The sequence below is a fragment of the Trachurus japonicus genome, chromosome 22 (assembly GCF_045865225.1).
Source record: "Trachurus japonicus isolate A0001 chromosome 22, Traja_1.0".
NCBI lineage: Eukaryota > Metazoa > Chordata > Actinopteri > Carangiformes > Carangidae > Trachurus > Trachurus japonicus.
Genome location: NC_140928.1, coordinates 9,291,244 through 9,312,898, shown reverse-complemented (window position 1 = coordinate 9,312,898; position 21,655 = coordinate 9,291,244). Strand labels below are relative to the sequence as shown.

Below are 21,655 nucleotides of genomic sequence, written 5' to 3'. Positions count from 1 at the left end.
AATATGTAAATGGCAACTTTGACACTATTTACTTAGAGTAAAGAACCCAACTGAAATGATTGTTTCAAAACCTTTGCACCTTTTCCTGAATTGTCATACGGATTACTTTACCATGTAATAAACTTTACTTGTCATGTGAAGTTAGCAGTTTTACCAAAGAGACGTTTTACTCCAAAGATGAGAAAACTCTGAATGATTAATTTGAAATTGAATAGCAAATTTATTCATAATCTTGCCTCAGATTTTTCTAGTCATACTTTGAGGTCACAAACAGTGATTCACCTGCATAGCAACCTTTTTACAGTCTATGGTAGCAACACCTGGCAGCAGAGTGGCCTATATTCTATATTAATCACAGCACAAAGGTGACACCCTGTGTACAACTTGGTGAACTACATTACATGGACCTTTCTTTGGGGAAATGGCTCCTATACAGCCGAGAGCATCAATGAAGATTTTTCAGGTTTTTAGCATGAATAGGGATAGTTCATATGCAAAACATAACTTGAGTCCTTTATCCTGTAGCCATTCATCACCAGTCGTACACTGCATTTAGTTTCATTTTTCAGGTCAAAGTTCATAAAACTCTGTGTAAAATGAGCATGTCTCCTGCTTCCTGAAAAAAAGCAACTGAAAATTAAATTTTAAAAAAGAACATAACCAAATGGTTATCTCTTGTATTATCCCATAGTGTCTGGCAGCTCAGACGTTTTCACCATAACTAACAGGAACTGATTATTCTTTCGATATGCTGTCTATTTTCCCCCATGATTTAGTTTCATATCACTAAATGCATTTCATATCACATAAATACCCCACACCAAACAGCTGAAAATTTAAAGGCAACTCATAAAAGTATTTCACTACAGAAGAGAAGTGCTAAACAGTACTTTTGCACAGGTGGTAAAAAATTATTACACTACACCACTCAAGTAAAGGGTTAGATTTTGTGTACATCATTTGATTATTGTTACTGCACATCTGTGGAAATATATATTATAGGCATAATCATAGTTTTTCTTTATGATTTTTCTTTTCTTCAAACTAGTGACTGTATCTGTGGAAAATGCAGAGGTGTAAAGTGCCTTTGATTGTAAAATGTAGCCTACTGTGTGAATATTTAATATAGGCTACAATAACATGAAAGTCAAAAAGTCAAAATTACACTGGAGTAAAGTGGCAGCACAATACTGTAAAAACTTTCTGGAATAAATCAAAAGATACCAAAGTACAATTTTTATATATTTTCGTGTCTTTTTTTTTAATTGGAAGTAATTTTACAGTTCTGACATTTGACATTATATTGTACGAGGCACACTTGAAAGCAGCACAGTTTTATGAGGAAGGCGGGTTTATGTGTCGCTACCACGAAAAGAACCAATCACGGATCAGATTTCCACCTAGCAACACCAATGAGAGAAGAGGGACTGGCCTGGTTGCGAAGGTAGTGGTAGTTGTGGTGTGCGCTGGAAGAAGCAAGTGTTTCCTCTGGGTTTGCTGCTAGGTTTGGTAACAACATTCAGCCTTATATATCTGTCAAGTTTGGCGCATAACTCACAGGCGTTTAACTCTCTTGCGTCGTATTTTAGTTTCTGTATGTTCCTGTTGTAAATTAGCTTGCGAGGTTTATCCTAACCTTGTCTAATAAAAAAAAAAGAAGCATTATTTGAAGCACGAAATTACGATGCCATCCCCGATGGAGGGATCTTCCAGAGAAGGTGACCTGTTTACTGTGAAACATGAGCTGAAAAATGGTAAGTTGGTAACTGGATAACTGTATAAACAACTCTTAACAACGCTGTTCATGTTATTATTTGGCATTTATCGTGTGGAGAGACACGTGTCAGGGGAGAAGCGTTAGCTGGATAGCTCGGAGGAGCAAACTGTCACTGTCAATGGGGCGTTCATACAGTGAGCGGCGCTAACATTAACGTTACTCAAGTCCAAAAATGGCAGAGGAAGGCTAACGTTAGCCGACTGACTGTCCTCATTACTTGTAACGTTACTGCTAAACTGTTATCTAACCGTTTCACTAACGTTAGCTAACTGACACCCCAGCCAGGTAATAACATTAGCTTAAGCCAGTTGTTAACGTGTAACTAGGTAACTAGGTTCGTGCCATTATCAACGCCTTAACTTTAGCATTAATTACTAAAATCGGTTGGTTTTCCTCGTTTTTGTTTTACCCTGGATTGGTTAGCGGTCACTGCTAACTTCTCCCTAACCCAAGGCAGAGCAGTCACAGCTGCAGTGCTGTCAGAAGTCACAAAAGCTAACGTTACCCTGGTTCCGGTCTGCATGTTATACAGTGGTGGACTTCAACAGCTGGCAGGTGAATGGCAAAGCAAGGCAATTTTATTTGTATAGTCCCCTTTTTTATAGTTTGTCTCAAAGGGCTTTACACAGCATCATAAGTTAACAACATCCTCTGCCCTTAGACCTTAACGTCGACTGAGGAAAAACTCCCCAAAAAACCCTTTTAATGCTGGAGTCAGTTAACACTGAAGATGTATAGGAGGAGAAGTAGTGCTGACATGTAAGAGCACCATCTCAAAACATGGCTCACACAAGAGCCAACAGCAATACAGTTGAAGTTACTGTAATTTCCTATTATTTGTAACAGAGATTTCAGTGCTTTCAGTGCATGTGTTGAGGGTGAATGGTGGGTCTTCCTGATTTAACGCCAGAGAGCTACTGAATGAAGTTGACACTGCCTCAGCTGTAACTCGTTTTTTAATAACACAGTGCTGCTCTTCAGGCTGCAACATGACTATGCTGCACCCCCCATTTACAGCCCTGCCCTAAATATGCAGTCTTTCTAGTTGTCATTGGCGCTCTTGTGGCTTTGATAAATTTCACATAACATTTTAGCAAGCTGTTTCACCTTCAACCTTCACTGTACCCTTGCTGTAGCATTTGTCCAGTGGAGACAATAAGGAAAAAATATTCAAAACACTCAAACTAAGCCCATTAAGACCACGTCAGACTCTCTTTTTTTAAAACAAAATTTTACAAATAAGTTAACCTAAGCGATATCAATATGTAGATAATTAGTGTGCTAATCCTCCTGCAAGATATCAAGATTTTTGGATGCCAAATATTAAACATATTCTACAGTGGACGAAAGTGCTATAGTTTCCTAAATTGAGTAATTCAAGGCTATTATAATCCAACAGCTATTATGATGCAAGCTTAAAACTACATCCATGGATTAAATTCAGTTGATGATTTTTTTTTTATTTTTTAGATTTATCCCTCCAGTAAACTGAAGAGGTTCCTCTTGTCTAGCAGAAAGGCATCATCTGGTTTGACAACTCTGTCAGTCTATTAATAAACATTGAAATCAAACTTGGCCTTGGTAGGGGGGGAGCATGACAAGGGTGTTACATAATCAGAACTTCTGACCTTAAATTTGAAGGACAGTGTTGTTGTTTTGAAATGACATGGTATATCGACTTAAATTGCCTAACAGTTGCAGCATTTCTTCTGCGTGTAACAGGGGAGGGGAGATATGCATAGATGAAATCAACCGCTTTAATTGCTCAGTAGCCTATTTCCAGAGTGTGAGACAGAAGGAATGTGTTCACTACAATGGGTATGCATGTCTATGAGTGTGCTATGCTCAGTCAGCTGAACTGGGAGAGTGAGAAAGGCACAAGAAGTCAGTGACAGCATTTGCTTAATCCACTAAAGAATTTGATGGAAGATAATGACCTTTTGCTGGTTAACGTAGCATGTTTGCTCGCAGTTGCAGGGAAGATTGTCTAGATTAGACTGTTGCCTATTTGATTGGGAGTTAAGAAGAGTAAATCAGTGCTTTAGTACAGGAATTGTTGTTGCTTTACGATCTTTGTTTACACGCGGGAAGTCTATTGCTTATGCACATATTCTCTGCAGTATTAACATATTTTTCAATGAATTAATGTCAGCATTACACAGTTCTACTTATATGCTGATGTTGACCATGCATTCCCTTTAAACACCCGAAAACCTTTGTAACTGACCTAGTATTTTTAATTGCTGATAGTCTATATAAAGCACGCTTCTACCTTTTCAGTTTTAAGTTTGCGGTCACAGTCACAGAGATAGTCTCTTTGCATCAAAATACACAATTGCATTATTAATCTCTTGTGGCCATGCAAGGTCCACAGCTGTTGGAAACAACAGTGAAAAACAGGTGATCACCGTCAAATGTGTTTGCAATTTGGCTGTCAACAGTGCTGAATAGACAATGAGAACATATTCATGGGTTTTGACCGGAGGCAGATTGTTTTATTGCTGAAATGTCAGGTCATTAGCTTGATGTTTAAGCCAAGCATCTTTTCACCTTTTATCATTTAAGAACAGCTGTAGGACCAAGATTAAAGGACGTTAAAAGTCCTAAAGACTTACCGGTATATCTGTTTAAATGAATTAGAGCCACATTTTTATACTACAGTCTACATCAGATCTTTAATGGCTCAGTTTTACTACATTATAGCTTTCCTTTAAGTCATGCTGATTCTCCAGTGAGTTGTCTGAAGTGGCATCAGCTATGGTTGGTGGGAGATGTATAATGCAACTGCAAACAGCGACTCGAGCCACAAACACACTGAGTACTGTCAGTGCAGTGAATATAAACATACGATTTCTCATGTCCTAGATTAGCCTCAGGTGGTAAAATACCTGATGTTGAACGGGGACTTTTCTAGGTCAAGGTACTTATAGATATGGTATCTTTTTGTGGATATGTAAAATACACTGTACCTTTAAGACAGGGTTAATGTTAGAGTTTTTATTTGAGTATCTGTATTTTTGTCACTCAAGCCAACTTTGTCTTTTTATATGAGCTAAGTAATAAAAAGCATCTTTTTTTTTATTTCTCTCCTCACTTCAGCCAACCTGACAGGCCATGTAGAGAGGGTGGGCATTGAAAACTTTGAGCTGTTGAAAGTGCTGGGCACAGGAGGTGAGTGAATTTGTCTTTCTGTGTTGAACAGAGCATGACAGTCTGGCACCTGATATTCTGTGCTATTTTTTAAATAGATAAAGATAAAAAGAATGTCTTACCCGTTAATTTCTGTTTGAGCCTTTGCTCTGTCTTTTTAACCACCAGCATACGGCAAAGTGTTCCTGGTCAGGAAAGTGAGCGGTCATGATGCAGGGAAGCTGTATGCCATGAAGGTTTTGAAGAAAGCTACAATTGTACAAAAGGCAAAGACTGCTGAACACACACGTACAGAGCGGCAAGTGCTGGAGCACATCCGCCAGTCTCCATTCCTCGTCACACTTCACTATGCCTTCCAGACGGATACCAAGCTGCACCTCATTCTTGGTGAGGATGTTTTTCACATTAATACTTGTTCTGTTATGTTTGCACAAGCAAAATAAATGGTTAATGATTATCTTTAATACAGCAAAAGAAGCTGATTTTAGCAGGTGTATGAACTTGTATTATTTTGGATAAAACATGGTTAATATAATATATTTTATTACAGATTATGTAAATGGTGGGGAGCTCTTCACACATTTGGTACAAAGGGTGCGATTTAAGGAGCAAGAAGTAGCCCTGTACAGTGGAGAGATTGTGTTAGCACTGGAGCATCTACACAAGGTAACCCCCCCAGATTCAACACAATCAAACTGTCTTTTATCTACTGCCGCCTACATGCTTTATCTTTAACGCATCATGGCCAATCTGTCATTTTTTCTGGTGCAGCTTGGAATCGTCTATCGAGACCTGAAACTTGAGAATATCCTACTGGATTCAAGTGGTCATATAGTTCTCACAGATTTCGGCCTCAGTAAGGAATTTGATCAGGTACAGTATGACTTAACATGATGTGATAAAACTTTTCCATCTTTCAGCTTCTCAGGAAAGAGCGCAGAACAGCACTTGTCTCTCATAATCCTGGACACTTGCAGAATTTTTTTTACAATATGTATCCTCTGTATTTTGTTTCATAATATGGCTTCTAATATCTTTCCAACAATGCATTTATGTGATTTTTTTTTTTTAAACAGATGGAAAGGGCTTTCTCTGTCTGCGGCACCATTGAGTACATGGCTCCAGAGATTGTGGAGGGAGGAGAGTCTGGGCATGACAAGGTAATTTTGTAGTCCTATTTTTTATGCTGTCGTCTGTTCGATCCAATCAAGCAGCCCACATTTCACCCTCTCTGTTTTCCTGCATGGGTGCACCCTCTCCAGTGAGATTTTGTCTTTCATTCTGTTCAAAGTCACGGGTGGGTGCTTTTTTTTGCATTGCAGGCAGTGGACTGGTGGAGCCTTGGCGTGTTGATGTACGAGCTTTTGACTGGCGGATCACCATTCACAGTTGATGGAGATGAGAACTCGCACACAGACATTGCCAAGTATGGATTCTCCCTGATCACCACCACCCACAGTATTCAGCTAGGCCTCAAGTTATAATTGCTCTGCAAGCACTGACCGTGTCTGTCTCACACATCACAGGAGGATCTCAAAGAAGGATCCTCCTTTCCCCAAAGATATGGGACCACTGGCCAAAGACCTCATCCAGAGACTCCTCATCAAAGATCCAAAGAAGAGATTAGGCTCGGGTCCTAATGGAGCAGAGAATGTAAAGAAACACCCGTTTTACCAGGTGGATCTCATTGCTTGTCTCGAATATTTCACAATGTTTAGAAGAAGTCAATAGCAGGGTGGGCTGTAACTTTACATAATGGGGCCGCTTCCACTGAGCAGCATTTAGGAAAAATTTGTATTTGTATAACTTTGTTAATAAGGACTGGGATGGACCAGACTAACATTTTTTCTTTTTTTAAACCCACTTTAGAAAATTAACTGGGAGGACTTGGCAGCTAAGAAGGTGCCTGCTCCGTTCAAACCAGTGATTCGGGATGAGCTGGACGTCAGCAACTTTGCAGAGGAGTTCACAGAGATGGACCCCACCTACTCCCCTGCAGCTCTGCCCCAGAACTGTGACCGCATCTTCCAGGTAGGAGAGAAGAAAGTGATGTTAGACTTTTTCTCTCTCCATTGTGACTCATGGTTTGTTGTGTACAGACAGGAGTATTCCTTTGTGCTCCTTGCAGGTCACTGCACAGGACAACATTGATATTTGCATCAGTTTTTGTGCTGATGTTTGTCTGGGCTTTGGTTGCAGGCAGAGTGAAATGTTGACACGGATGAAAAATTGCATTATACATTATCCACTTTTTGTCTGTGACTATATTTGACATACTCCACAGCAATTGAAGTAATCAAGTGAAGTTTTGAATGTCCTCAAAAGGTTGCTGTAAGTCAACATGAGTCTGTCTGTGTGCATTGGTATTCAAATTGACTAAAGGGTCTTTTATTGAAGTAATTGCTGCCATATGCAGCTCTTATTGAAGTAACAGATGTGAATGACTATTTTTGATGTAGCTTTGAACCATAATATGGCCCACAACTCCGTGCCAGCTGATGGCTGTCTGATGTATTGCATGAAATTTCAACTCTGATTGCCTTCTGGATCCTTGAGCTCGGTAGATCAATAGATCCATTAACGGGCTTCTCTCATGGAATAAAAGGTTACACTTTGAGAGCATCACCACGTCTGTCTCGGTTACGCCTTCAGTCTTTGATTGCCAACTTCATCTTGGCTTTTTTCGCTCTCAGCTGCCATTCACATAGTCTGAAATTTTGTGGTCTTTATAATTTGCAAGCCTAGCAATCTCTGAGATAACGACAGCAATCCCAATTTTAAACCATGCACTTGCTCCCCCACAGTGCCTCACAAAACAAAATTAAAATTGCATTAAGAGCGCCAAGATGTAATTTCACAGCAGAGCAATCAAATATTCAAGCCTGGCAATTTAGGGCATCTCATTCATTCAGCATCCATCCTTCCGTCCATCCATGGCTGTCACTACATACCACACAGCTGTGTGTGCGTCGGTGAAAAAGGGAGAGAGAGAGAGATTAATGCCAGCTCAAAGCTCTGGGCTTCTCACAGCTGGAATTATGCAGGCAGCGCTTCACAATGACAGGTCTAACAATAGGAACAGCTGGACAGCCGCTGTCACTCATAAATTAACCGAATTGGGCTTATTGTGGAGCTGACAGGCTGGGTTGGCAGAGAGACGTTTGGATAAAAGTGGGCAAGAATTTCAAGTTGCGAAGTAAATATCAAAATATGTAAAACACATTAGATGTCTATAAATGTGATATAAAATGCTGCATTTCTTTCTTGGGCTCTAAACTGCATCAATGGAAGTTTCCTTTTCCACTGTCTATATACTCGAGCACTCTTTATGTTAAAGTGAAGTGTACACGTCATGAGTTTATGTGTCTCTCTGTGCAGGGCTACTCTTTCATGGCCCCCTCCATCCTGTTCAAGAGGAATGTGGTGATGGATGACCATGTCCAGCTGTGTGGGGGCTCTGAGAGGCCGGGCTCTGCTGCGGTGGCCCGCAGCGCCATGATGAAGGTAAGATAAATGGACTTGGATCCCCCGGCACAAACACACTTAAGCTAATGGCTGCTGTCACAGAAGGATGAGTTTTTTTCCTTCCTCTCCATTCCACTAGATATCTGTCTTTTTTTTTTACTGTACTTGTTTTACTGCTCTCAGTCAGTGTCCGGCCCGAGTACTTATTGAATTTTGTTCATGAACGCACTTGTGTACATTACCTGCAATGTAATGCTTTTTGAGAGGGCAGTAGTGAATTGCTTTTCATTGGTTTTTCTGCCTCTCATTTTGTTTCAAGCTTTCTCATCAACATCCTTTGCACCCGCTGGTGTTGAAATGCCTTCTTGTCGATTTAGGTGATATGACTCAGAGCTCTTTCACAAGCTTAAACTGATTTTAAGATTTGATATCTCTTTTGTAATATGGCTGGTATGAGTTGTCAATAATCATCATAATGCCAGTGTCAACTTGGTCAGAGCCTGCTTATATCCTGTTATGCTTAGAAAGAAGAAGTTTCAGCCGAGGCAACAAAAGGTGTTTATGATTCTAATAAAGCTACAGTTTTGCTTTAATGTTTCCCATAAAAAACAGGATGCCAGTTTAAATGTTTCTTGTTTCGTCCTGTGGTCATTTTCAAGATCTAAGTTCACCTCTATAGATTTTGTTGCTGTGTATATTTGCCACCTCCATGTTTCTCTCTTTTAAAAAAAAATGCAAATTCATTTTGATTAGGTTGCAAAAACAAGGGAAGTCTACTGAGTTCCTCATAAAAGAGAAAACACCACAGAGTTCTGCTGATCTCTCTGTGGCAATATAACTAAAACATTTTATAAAACAAAAAAATGTTTGTCATTTTGACATCAGAAACATTTCCCCTGTGGGGGAAATTGTTTTTCTAAAGAATGAATCTGAATCTGAAATATTTCATGAGTGAGCAGAAATGCAAGCCAACCTCACTCTTCCACAACAGAGTCTTTTTTACTGTTGAAGATTTCAACCTGATATCATTAAAAGAAAAACAGATTAGGACTGATATGTGCTTCTAGATCATATTGCATCTTGGCATTCAAGTGACACCTACATAAGTTGTGTCTTTTTGTGGAGAGAGGAACTAGAACACCATAAAAAAAAATCTATTAAGGACACAAGCTCCGTACACTATTTGCCATGGGTCCAGTTACTAATGTAACCAGCAAGCAAAGTACCAATGGCCTACAATTAAGTATTGCACTTAAAGAAGATAAATGCCATTAGAGAGCTGAGGTCATATTCAAATGAAGTGTGGACCAGTTCGATTGAATTTATTGAAGCTTTATTTATCTACACTGATTGATATGTGTCGCACCAAAACATTTGACATAACACTGAGATCAACTGCAATTACTGGCCACTTTGATGCCAGTTTAAAGTTTATATTTGTTTTCCCCTCACAGGACTCACCCTTCTATATGAGCTATGAGATGGACTTGAAGGACAGCGCTCTGGGAGAGGGTAGCTTCTCCATCTGCAGACGATGCACACACAAGAAGACTGGGCAGAAATACGCCGTCAAAATTGTCAGCAAGAGGTACAAGCTCACAGCCTGCTCACTCAGATGTGTTTGTCCTCATAGATCCCTCTGGCTCTCTATTGTGTTTACAATCAGACAGCCACCCTGATCCTCTCTATGGCAGAATTTAGACTGTTGTCAACCAATTTTTACATAAAGCATGATGTTAGAAAAGTTGGTTTTAACTAATGAATGCAACAAAATGTCACAATTTGACTTGATTATATAATTTCTCACGTTAAATACATGTAAATACACCTCTTCCCAACCCACAATCTGGATTGTTTTTGGCGGCAACTGCTACAAAATGACCTTTGATCATATGTGTCAACAACAGTCCTAGACTAGATTCCTACACGTCCCTAATGACTGTATAGTACCAAATATTATGGCTCCAGTAAGAGTGAACCTCAAGGGGGCAATCCTCCTGACATTCAAATCCAGATGGGGATGTTAGGAAAGTAAATCTAGCTTCATGTTTTTTGTATGTTTCTCCATGTCTGTATAAAAAAGCAGCATGGGGTTGCGAAGCAAAATTTGATAGAAATATCTCTGAAATTAAAAAGTTGTTTGCATGAAACTTCCATGTAACTGGAAAAAAAAATCTGGAGACTAAAACTGCCCTCTGAAAAGTTATTCTCGCTCTGCTGTGTGTATGTGTGTGTGTGTGTGTGTGTGTGTATTTATGTTGTATTTTGTGACAGTTTTCTGTTTGTGTTTCTCTCAGGATGGAAGCGCAGACTCAAAGGGAAATAGCAGCGCTGAAGCTGTGTGATGGCCACCCTAATATTGTCAAGTTACATGAAATTTACCATGACCAGGTGAGGTTCATCGCAGCGGTTACATTTGCCACCATAAATTCTGTTTTTGCATAGTTCTCTGTGGAGCCTGTGGGGACTGGAGCCTTATTAAGTCCTGGAACTGGAACAAGGCAGATTAATGGGGGGGGGGTGCTGGAAGCCCTCGAGGTTTTTCTCTATCTCTTCATGTAGTGTCCCATAAACATCTCTACGTGTGCTCAATAATTTGCACCAAACGTATTTTTAAACTGCAGCTGTACAAACGGCCATTTCAGCACCGCTGAATAAAAACAACCTAGATTCACTTGCGCTGCTAAATGAGCCGCACACTCAACCTCAAACTGAGTGTGCATATGTTCCAAATGTAGCTTACCTCCGTTATTGGGAAGGTGTGTCTGACTGTGTACAGGTTCATTAGCCCCCGCTCTTCAAGCCCAGGAGCACCACTTTAGTCCTGATGAGCTCAGTGGGGTTATTACTGTATCTCAGAGGCCTGTGACCCAGATCAAAGCGGCGCTGCCTCGCCTCGCCTCAACCGAGTCCTGCCTTTGTTCCCCAGACCCAGCGCTAATGAGAAACTCTACCCTGCTGCCCAGACACATTATTCCCTTCCCACTTTGTTTGGCTCCTTCTCTTTTACTCAACACCATTATGGTTTGATCTTACTCCCATGGGGTATGGGATCGGCTGTTTTTGCTGATCTTATTATGCAAAAAAAATTTCACATATTAACATTCTGCTGCTTTCAACTGGCAGTTCAGGCTCTAAAAGCAAGATTGATGATTTATTGGTTAACACAAGTTGTTAATATTTGTGTAATTGCAAACATGATGTGAATGTCTACACCCACTGTGTTTGTCAGAGCTTGTCAAAGAATAAAGACAGGGAATGGGTGTAACAAGATTGAGAAATGTAAATATTTTCTCTCCCGTGTGTGTGTGTGTGTGTGTGTGTGTGTTGTAGCTGCACACGTACCTGGTTCTGGAGCTGCTTGGTGGAGGTGAGCTGTTGGAGAGGATCCGCCGAAAGCAACATTTCAGTGAAACAGAGGCCAGCCGCATCATGCGCAAATTGGTGTCTGCCGTCAGTCACATGCATGACGTGGGAGTGGTGCACAGGGACCTTAAACCGGAGGTATTGGACGTATACTCAGCCAGTAGAAATTCTGTTTAATGTCTGAACACACTGTGCCTTTCTGACAAGTACAGCCTGACTAGATCATAAGCCTTTGAAAGAGAATTACTGTGTTTCTCTGAACTTTGTATGATCTGTCGCAATGTCATTCTGACTCTGCAATCTTCTGCAAAACAAGAGTAAAATTGTTTCACCCTAACATGGGTCAAAAGTACCTGGTCAGACAAGTCTTGATGTCCAATTTAGTAAGCTCTTGAATGCACCAGTTTTGCTTGGCAGAAAGAAATGATTGCTGTCCGTGTCTCGAATTGCCTTGCAGAACCTGCTCTTCACAGATGAGAGTGAGAACTCTGAGATAAAAATCATAGACTTTGGCTTTGCGCGCCTCAAACCACCAGACAATCAGCTCCTGAAGACTCCCTGCTTCACGCTGCAGTATGCTGCTCCAGAGATACTCAAATATGATGGCTACGATGAGTCCTGTGACCTGTGGAGTCTGGGGGTCATTCTGGTGAGTGGCTGTGGGATGACTGAGCCGTGCTCAGGTTAAAACAAAGTACTGGTGGCTGAACTGTTTTTTGCATTATGCATTATTCAACTCAACGTTATTCACAGGGGAAAAGAAACATATCAACGCTTCAGCTTTTTAAATTGTTTTTCTTGGAAATGTGTGATCCAATTAAATGTTGAGTTAATTAAGATTATCAGTAAATTACCGAAAATCTGCAAACATTTATGCAAGGAGAATCAGATTCAGCTTTTAGATTTCATAGTGTATTTGTAAATTAGAAGATTGGCAGGAGTCTGTCTGCTGGAAATTTTTACTATTTTAACCCTTGAACCCAGTAAACAGAATGTTTACAGCACACTATTTAATATTTGATATCGTGTGGATTGAAGTTATAGGATACTGAGAGAAGAAACTTCCACTTTGATAACACTTCTGAGGCTCTAATAAGGACTAAATAAAAGATCAGTGATTAGCTCTATTCAGGAACATGATCTTAACATACTTTAGACTGTAACCTTCCACAATACCTCAGGAAAGTGACCTGATTATATAAATGTCATCATTTATACGTCTTTTCAAAATCTACAGCTCCAAGCTCCACTTTAAAGTTGTTCATAATACTTTTCAAATGAATCATCAAAAACCAAATTCATGAGCTCCATACACTGTTGATTTGTTGATGTTATAAACATTTTCCATTAGGCCATTCTGATAAAAAAAAAAGCAATCAGGTGTTATTTTAACAGATTTTGTGTGTGTTGGTGTGTGTATGCACAGGCACATGTATGAATGCATATGAGTGCATGTTGTAGTTAATCTGTTTTGCATGATATTCATCTCCCTTTCGTGTTCAGCGCTACAGCCCTTCAGCATCCTGTGGCGAGCTGACACAGTTAAATGTTCGCCACAGAATGACGAGCCACCAGCCCCGGCGCTCAGAGCCGGTTAGGGCTGCGCTCATATGAAACAAAAGCTTCCCGGCAGCGGAAATGTCATCCTAATTCAACCTTTTTCTGTGCAGAGGAGGAAAATTAAAAGGAGAGGTAGAAAGGAGGAGGTGGAGAGGGTACACAGGGGGGCGGAGAGTTGAGAGAGAGATTTCTGTAGTTGGCCAGTCATCCGTACTGAGCCTGGTCTGTGCAGTCCTGCTTCGCACCGTCGCCCCCTGGGGGGATATAGGGGGTAGTGTGCCTCATGGAGCTTTGATGAAATGGCTACTGACAAGCTGTGTGCACAATGCCCTGGAAGCAAAGTGTGCCAAGACAGAGGGAGAGAGAGCAGGATCGGGGCACGACAGATCGTCTACTGCCAAAAGGGCCGGTCCCAACCACTGTCATTTTAATGAGAAAACCAGGGGCAGATAGAAGCAGGCCAAGGTGAGAGCACTGTGTTCATCCAGCTGAGCACAGACCGCTCTTCTGTTTTAGTGCTGGTTCAGCCACGGTCAACAACATGCAGCATGACAATACAGAAATGTGGACAGTCGTGATCGGTCAAGAGCTCTGTCAGAGCATGTTGTTATTCCAAATGAGTTCTTGAGAAAAACAAAGAGCGCAGCGTAGAGTGTAACATTTTCCAGCCCACACTGGGCATACAAACGATGTCAATCAGATTAACACTGTAGAAAGTTCGCCGTGTGTGTTCCTGTAGTCTTGATAGCAGGCTGTGTGGTTTTTTGCTCTGTTTGCAGTACACCATGCTGTCAGGCCAGGTGCCATTTCAGTGTCAGGAGAAGAGCCTGACCCACACCAGTGCTGAGGAAATCATGAAGAAAATCAAACAGGGGGACTTCTCTTTTGAAGGAGAGGCCTGGAGAAACGTATCCCAGCAGGCCAAGGACCTGATACAAGGTGAGGATGAAAGTGGCAACTCACTATCAATCCCAGTTGATTTGGTTTTCCTTTTCCTCGATGGTGGACATCATTCCAGTATAGAGGGCTAAAAATAATGAAAATCAGCATTTAATTTTTTATTATGATTCAGGCCACTTCACTCTTCAAAAATGCACATGCACAATATAGGAATAGAGAGAGGATATACAGTTGTGTTTTCTGAATTGCATAATGAAGCTAACCATTTGTTTGCGTTTGTATATGAACCCTCAACTCACAAAGTCGCCCACAGAGGCAGAAGAGGAAATCGCTTCCTCTCTGCGCCTCACTCATGGCTCACCTTTTCACCGGCGTATTAAGAGCACTAAAGGTAATTATCTGTGTCTCGTTCCTGCAGAGCTGCTGACGGTGGACCCAAACAAGAGGATTAAAATGTGCGGCCTCCGTTACAACGCCTGGCTCCAGGACGACAGCCAACTTTCCTCCAACCCACTCATGACCCCGGACATTCTCGGCTCCTCCACCGCCTCCGTCCACACTTACGTCAAAGCTACCTTCAATGTAAGAGATGATGTCGGCCCGGGATTTCTCAACCTTTTAGCTGCATGTTGCAAATTTGAGTTAATGTTAATACTGGCAAAGTATTCCTGCTCATAACCTGCACCTCTTTTAAACTGTTCAACCTGAAAGATAAAATACAGAGGTGAACAATACTGGCAGATTTGTCCAACATACAACAGACGATGATTAGTTCATTCATCTCTTAAAATAATCTATGACTATTTTGACTAAGTCAATTTTAAAGTAAACTAAATATTCTTTAGTTCAAGCTGTGCATTTGCTGCCTATAATAAATTGATTATCATTTATCATCATTATTGTTGATTGGACAAAAAAAGTTATTTTAAAGCACCAGTTACGAGAAAAAACACAAGAAAATAATTTGGAGATTAAGTAATAATGAAAATGAGACATTGTTGCATCTGTTCTCTAAGGAACTGTTAAAAGCTGTACTTAATGCATGAAAAAGAAAAAATAATATTTCAAAGAAATATCCCCCTTCCTTCATTAATTCATAATTTTTTTTTTGTCTAAAGGCATTTAACAAATGTAAGCGGGAAGGTTTCCGCCTGCAGACAGTGGACAAGGCTCCACTAGCCAAGAGGAGGAAGATGAAAAAGACAAGTACCAGCACAGAGACCCGCAGCAGTTCCAGCGAGAGTACCCATTCCTCATCGTCCTCCTCCCAGTCTCAGGAGAAGAGCTTTCCAGAGGGCGACGCCAACCCGCAGCCCTCAAACAGCACTCCTCTCACCACCCCTGTCAACACACCCGTGGCCCTGGGAACAGACTCTGAGCTCCAACCAGCGCATCCAGCCTTTCACTTCTCAGAAGGACAGTGAGGCAATGAGAGGAAAAAGGAGATTCAGACAGTTTTGCGAATGGCGGGAAAGCTCCGACCGGTGTAGAGACGGCTCTGTTCTCTTTCTCTCTGTCCCTGGCAGCTCTCTGCCTCTGGCTCAATTGCATGGACGTCCGCACGTCTCCAAAACCAAGCATGCAGCAGGAGCAGCAACCTTCACCTCAGTATCAATCAATCAACCATCATTAGCAATAGCCTTTCCCTTTCTTTCTCCTTCACTCTCACACACAGACTGTATAAATCAGGGACTGGACCAGGAAGAAGTTGTCACCGGTGTCCAAAATGAAAAAGGGCTGTCCTACTGCCGCAAGTCCAGACAGACAGTGGAGGGACACCTTCAGTCTTGTCGAAAGATCACAGCTCTGTCTGCTCCATTTACCTGTCTCTGTCGACGCCTCCAGAGGTTTTCAAGGGAAAGTCGTTGTGTTTACACCTGGACGCTTTGTACTTTTTTGTCAAAGGGAGAGAAGAATGCAGTGTGCTGCAGCAAATCGTATCGTGGGTCCACTTCTCTTACGCGGGAAGTCTCTGCAAGATGGAGCAGGGTATTTATATGTGAAATTTAGAGACTGAAATTTATTTATGATAAGCTATATTGTTAACTTATTTATGGTTCAGACCCATCTGAAAAGAGAAAATAGATACAGTGAGTCTTTAAAAAAAAAAAAGATATTTTGTGTAAATGTGTATGCTATTTCCCTATCAGCTCAAAAGACTGTTTCCATGTAGTCAGATGGTTGTTCATATCTCTTTGTACTCTTCAGACATCAATGCTTCTAGTCAAGTTGTTGAGACACAGTTAAGTAGATATTGTAAGATTACCATAGCCTAGGCAAGAAGAGATTAATGCCATTAGCCACTGGTTAATGGTTGAAAACTGGTTTGTTGAATTTATGTCGCAGACTTTTAAAAAATATTTATGGAGCCTGGTTAATTGTGGGATTCAACTGCATCCGTGTCCAGTGGTCAAAAAAGCCAATTTGCTTACATAAGCAAAAATGTAAACATCTTTTTGTAGAAACAACCAAATGTGGATTTAGTATGTTCAGCCAAATCTGTGGTTTTATTGTTGTATGGGGAATACTTCTGCCTGAGGGGATGTGACCCTACAAGAAGAGCTATATTTAGACTTTTTTGCCTCTGATGTGGGAGTCTGACTGCTTCAAGACTCAGCGCTGCCGCTGTTCCACATGGTCTGATCCTCCAGTCAGTATTTAGCCCAGCAGTGGATTTGCCTTGTGTGGTAGGAGACTTAATTGTCTGATTATCACTACGACCAATTGGATTGAGCTGAATTTTCCGTTTTGGAAAATAGAGATCAGCTTAGTGAGAGAGGTGAATGCGTCAAGAAGTTTGAGGTCAAGTTTCCTGAGATCCAAGGGAGGCAGCTTTAAGTGGCTTCCTTTTCAGATTAAGATGAGGAAAAAAAAAAAAAAAAAAAACAGTAAAATGAAAGATACCTGTGCCAAAAATGCAGTCAAGTCAAGTAAGGGACAGGGCGGAGCCTGTATGTTGTTTAAGGATGGTGATACGTGAGGATATCTTTTAGGCAACACAGTGCAAAAAGTCGCCCCTTCTGTCTCTGCCCTAAGTCTTAAAACCACTTTAAAAAATATACCCTTTACAAAAACACTCTGAGGACAGGCCTAAAAAAACTCCTTTTACTGTCTACACTGTCCTTTGCCCTATTTACCATGTTGTACTGCATGACTGAAATGGTGATCTTTGCACTGTGTGACAGCTCTCACTTTGATGCAGATATCCGGTTAGTATCAAGTCCACAGTTCACGATGTGAACTGAAACATCAGCCTCTTCTCTTCTTTTTTTTATTTAACAGATTCTTACTTGATTTATTGTGAGTTTTTTTTACTTGCATATTTGAATATCCCCGATTTAATTCGGGACTTTGAAGTTTTACTCTTTGAAGTGTGATGGATGTAAACACCGAAACCCCTTTTTACAATAGCTTGAATATTGTAATGTCCCATGTTACAATGCCATGTTCTCTGAATTGTTTTTTTTTTTTTTGTTGTTATTGTTGTTTTGCAAGTGTGTGTGTGTGTGTTAGTCTGTATCCATGGTAATAGTTGAAATACTGTATTCTGTTGTACAGGGGTTATTTGTGGTCAGTACGTGAAGCTGCCTAGAACCAGTTTCTCCTGCTCGGTTAGGATACAAATTCTTAGTTGGACTAGTGTGTGTGCATTAAAACACACCCCCTCATCTTCTTCCATTTTAATGCACTCTGAATCTGAACCAAAGCATTAACTTCAAGGTAGCTGCTCTAAGCTGCATGAGATATTTCCTTTCATGCAAATATGCAACAAAATGCTTCATATATCATGGTTTCTGTTTGTTTTGTCCATCTGGTGAAATCGTAGATGTTTTCAGCACAGGTCATTTTCTAACATGTGTCTCTTCAGAGGTTCTTTACAGGATCTGTAATATCCATATCCAGCACATTATCATGCTTAAAACTATGCATCTCTTTTTGCTGTTGTGTTGCTTTTGCCGTTTAAAAGAAGACCTCACGAAATGGGTTTAAACATGGAGCTTAAACGGGCGTAATGCGATGCACATATACTGTACTTAAAGTCCCATAGCATCAGCCACATTAGGAATAGCGAAGAAGAATCCATCGCCCGTTTAGAAAAGCTTGAATTCTTGGAGCTAAACACTACAAAGCTCTTGTCTAACTTAGTTCGCATGAGTTCCCCGTTGCTGCCTCATTAAGCCTCTTTTCTTTTGTTTGGGTGTATTAATAGCTCAAGTGGAGGAAGAGGAAAGAGAGTGTCCTATATTGAGATCCCCTCTGGGAGCGCGGCTCTATTAGCTGATGTGCTGCAGTGCTGTTTGTTCCAAAGAAAATACCGTACTCCACTCACTGCCTCTGTGGGACCCAGCTCACTTTCTTTGTAGGGAAAATACCAGAGTATCACAGGAAAGGGTTGGTTTAGTACCACTGTCTCTTGGGGCTGATTTTTAAACTCGCCACTCTGAGGAAAGAGAAGGGGAGACCAGTTTTGATGAGGTCCTCTTGTCTTTTGTCTCTTTCTGTCTGTTTCCCTCGAAGTTCTTTGTCTACCCACAGTGCTTCCTGATTTTTAACGTTAAAAGCACCCTGCTTGATGAGCTAAACCTTTATACCTTTTTACGAAATTAAATTAGAGGGCTGGTATAGTGTAAACTGTTTTGTATAAACCAGTAACTGCTGTTGTACATGTTGTAGTCAAACAATCAGGCTTTGGATGCTCCTGTGTGCTTCTGTACTTCTGCGGTTGGTTTTATCTACGTGCTTTAAGAGACAGATGTGGTTGCCAAAGCTGAAAGTGACATTTTGCATGGAAAACAATGTTGTTTAGTGAGGGGTATGCTGTTGTATGTGTGTGTGTGAAAGTGATTTTTTGGTATTGCGTCATATGGAGCTGTCCGTGGTGCTGAAATGGTCAAACTTCTGGTGCTGCTGCAGGGGGCTTTTTACAAAGCCAGGAAATGGTCAAATGATCCTTTAAAGCTGCATGTGGTTCCAACTAGGAGTAGGCTACTTGTACCCCAGCAGATAATGGGTAAGATTGTGAAGTAGCTCAGCTAATTTAAAAACCGCTCAAGGGGGAAATAAATCCACAATTAGGAGTGCAAGCATGTTAGACAAAGCACAAACATCAACAAATGCAGGATTGTGTATGAGACTATGAAGTTTTATATAATTAATAGTGTCAAACAACATGCAGATGAAGAAATAAGGTGTGTATTTAGACAAAGAAAGCTTGAAAACCACTGTGCAAAGTGGTTGGTTTGCTCAAATTACCAAAATTGAAAAAAAATAAAAAAAACGTATACAAAAAAATCGGATTTTCCGGAGTAATTAGGGCATTGCCGCCATTTTAAAAAATGTATAATATGTAAAGGCAATGAGTACCACTAAGAAACTTCCATTCTCCCTTATTATGCCGAAGTAGCAGCAGAAATTTCATCAACTAATCTGTTACACCCTGGGACAAAAAAAAAAAAGCTAACGCTAGGTATCAGAATTTGTCAGTGAGGAAATCTGTTTTGTTTTTTTTAAATTGACTTAACTTAATTTTTCTGTACGCAGAGAATATTTTTGTCACTTTGTTCATTGAGATCCAATTTGGCTTAATAATTGATCGATGTAGTGTTGGTGACAGAGATGATGATGCCACATGAAATAGTTGAAGTGTTTAGGTTTTTGATGCTTTCGCATTCACAGCCTGCCTCTATAAGCGTCCTCATCATCACCACCACCATCATCATCTTCATCATGCATGTGCTACCGCTTGAGTTGGGTCAGTGTTTTAGTCTCTGTTGATTCATGTTGTTACTGAAGCGTGTCAAAAAGTACTGTAGCAGTGAATCCCTTTTAGATAGGTCAATATTTAACTGTCTCAAAACATGCAATCAAGCTTTAAGGGCAGAACTTTGCACTTGTATGTTATTTTAATCATGCCATAGATTTCTTTTTTCTCTTTTTTGTAAAAGGAAGAAAAATGTTTGTTTTTGTGCAGGTTCAGATGTTTGTTTATGTTAGTGGCTGTTGTCCAATATTTCCAATACGATCTAATATAAACCTCAACACCGGATAGTACTTTACTTATTGCAAGGGTACACCATGTGCATACCTGCTTTTTTAGGGCACTGTGAACATCATCATTCAGGTCTTCAGGCGCACCGTTGATAATATGAGGAAAAACCTTTATTTGCTTCAATAAATGCTTTACTTGCTGGCTGAACACATCTGTACATTTAATAACCTGAAACCAGTCACAATGAGTCTTTTAATAGATCTTTGGCTTCATCATTGTATTTTCAAGTGTATTTACATCATTACTGAAGATATTTTGTGATACCAGGAGTTGTGTGTATGAGTTGTCAGAAACGACAATAAATGTACATTTTCCTGTTCATTTATTGGTCTTGACTAATGAATTAGGTTCAAACCTTTTCATATTTAAAAATGGGATACTAATTTAAAAGGCATGTCGGCAGGCATGGAGACTTGATGTCAGCTGTCGGCCTCTAGATGGCAGTGTTTAATTAAGTACCACAAGGAGAACTGTAAATATGTTTGAAACCTGAAAGGTAATTTTTCATGTTGTCTAGCTGGACTAGATATTTATGTCTACATACCAGGTCAGTTCAGTCCATTATAATAACCAAATTAAGATTATTAAAGAGTTAAAAAGTCAACTGTAAAATGTCAAGTTATATTAATTTCATGCTCTGATTAAAATAGTCATGTGCAGTGGACTTAAAATGTTTCCTGTCTCTTTACTTTCCCTACTTTTACAGTTTAGAAGATTGAACAACAAATACATTATTGTGAGACTGAGGAACTGGTTTAATGTAAATTAACTCTGATTTATTAATTAGAGAAATGATGAATGATTATTGTGTCTGAAAAGTTTGCCTGTTTCATGTCTGTGGAGAAAACTTCATTTTCAAAGTTATGGGCTCAAGGGTCTTGGAAGCTATGCCAGAGACGTTCTAATAGATTGTCACATGTCGCAGTAAAAAAAAAAAAAATCAGATATTACATACAGTATCTACATATAAATTAATCGTAAAGCTCAGAAAATTGTGAGTAAATGCCCAACACAGTTTCTAAGAGCCAGAATTGACTTATTCATATTATTTGTGTTGTCTAACCAGTGGTCTCAAAACCTAAAAACATTTGTGTTATTACTGTAGAAAACTGAGAAAATTAGTAGTTACATTTGAGAAACTAAAACCTGTGATTTTTTGTTATTTTTGTAATTATTAATGTAGCTACTGATCAGTTTTTTGTGATCAATTAATCAACAAAGTGTTAAAGCCCTATACAGCCCAACATACTGCAAAGCTTTGTAATTTTTATCTGTCATGTACTGCCATATACTAACAGTAGAGGACGCTCTCTCGCTCACAGTCAGCTGGACTGTGACCATGCTCATTCTGCAGCAGGACAGGTCACACACAAGAGGAAAACCTCACC

General features: G+C 40.2%; 1 protein-coding gene across 1 annotated transcript; it reads left to right on the top strand.

Moving 5' to 3' along the window:
• Positions 1-1,419: 1,419 nt before the first annotated feature.
• On the top strand, positions 1,420-20,145 carry rps6ka5 (ribosomal protein S6 kinase A5). Its single transcript, XM_085768451.1, has 17 exons — positions 1,420-1,754; positions 4,877-4,948; positions 5,096-5,314; positions 5,478-5,593; positions 5,699-5,800; positions 6,004-6,087; positions 6,250-6,353; positions 6,454-6,604; positions 6,797-6,958; positions 8,306-8,431; positions 9,847-9,980; positions 10,690-10,783; positions 11,726-11,896; positions 12,216-12,407; positions 14,098-14,257; positions 14,637-14,800; positions 15,337-20,145. The coding sequence occupies exons 1-17, from the start codon at positions 1,685-1,687 to the stop codon at positions 15,640-15,642; spliced, it is 2,427 nt and encodes an 808-aa protein (XP_085624577.1). The 5' UTR covers positions 1,420-1,684; the 3' UTR covers positions 15,643-20,145.
• Positions 20,146-21,655: the final 1,510 nt, after the last annotated feature.

What these genes read in the sequence shown, in the direction of transcription:
- rps6ka5 (XM_085768451.1), top strand. Translation starts at nt 1,685, where the DNA reads ATGCCATCCCCGATGGAGGGATCTTCCAGAGAAGGTGACCTGTTTACT. An exon ending in ATGAAATTTACCATGACCAG is followed by an intron (nt 10,784 to 11,725) that starts GTGAGGTTCATC and finishes TGTGTGTTGTAG; the next exon opens with CTGCACACGTACCTGGTTCT. An exon ending in GGCCAAGGACCTGATACAAG is followed by an intron (nt 14,258 to 14,636) that starts GTGAGGATGAAA and finishes TCGTTCCTGCAG; the next exon opens with AGCTGCTGACGGTGGACCCA.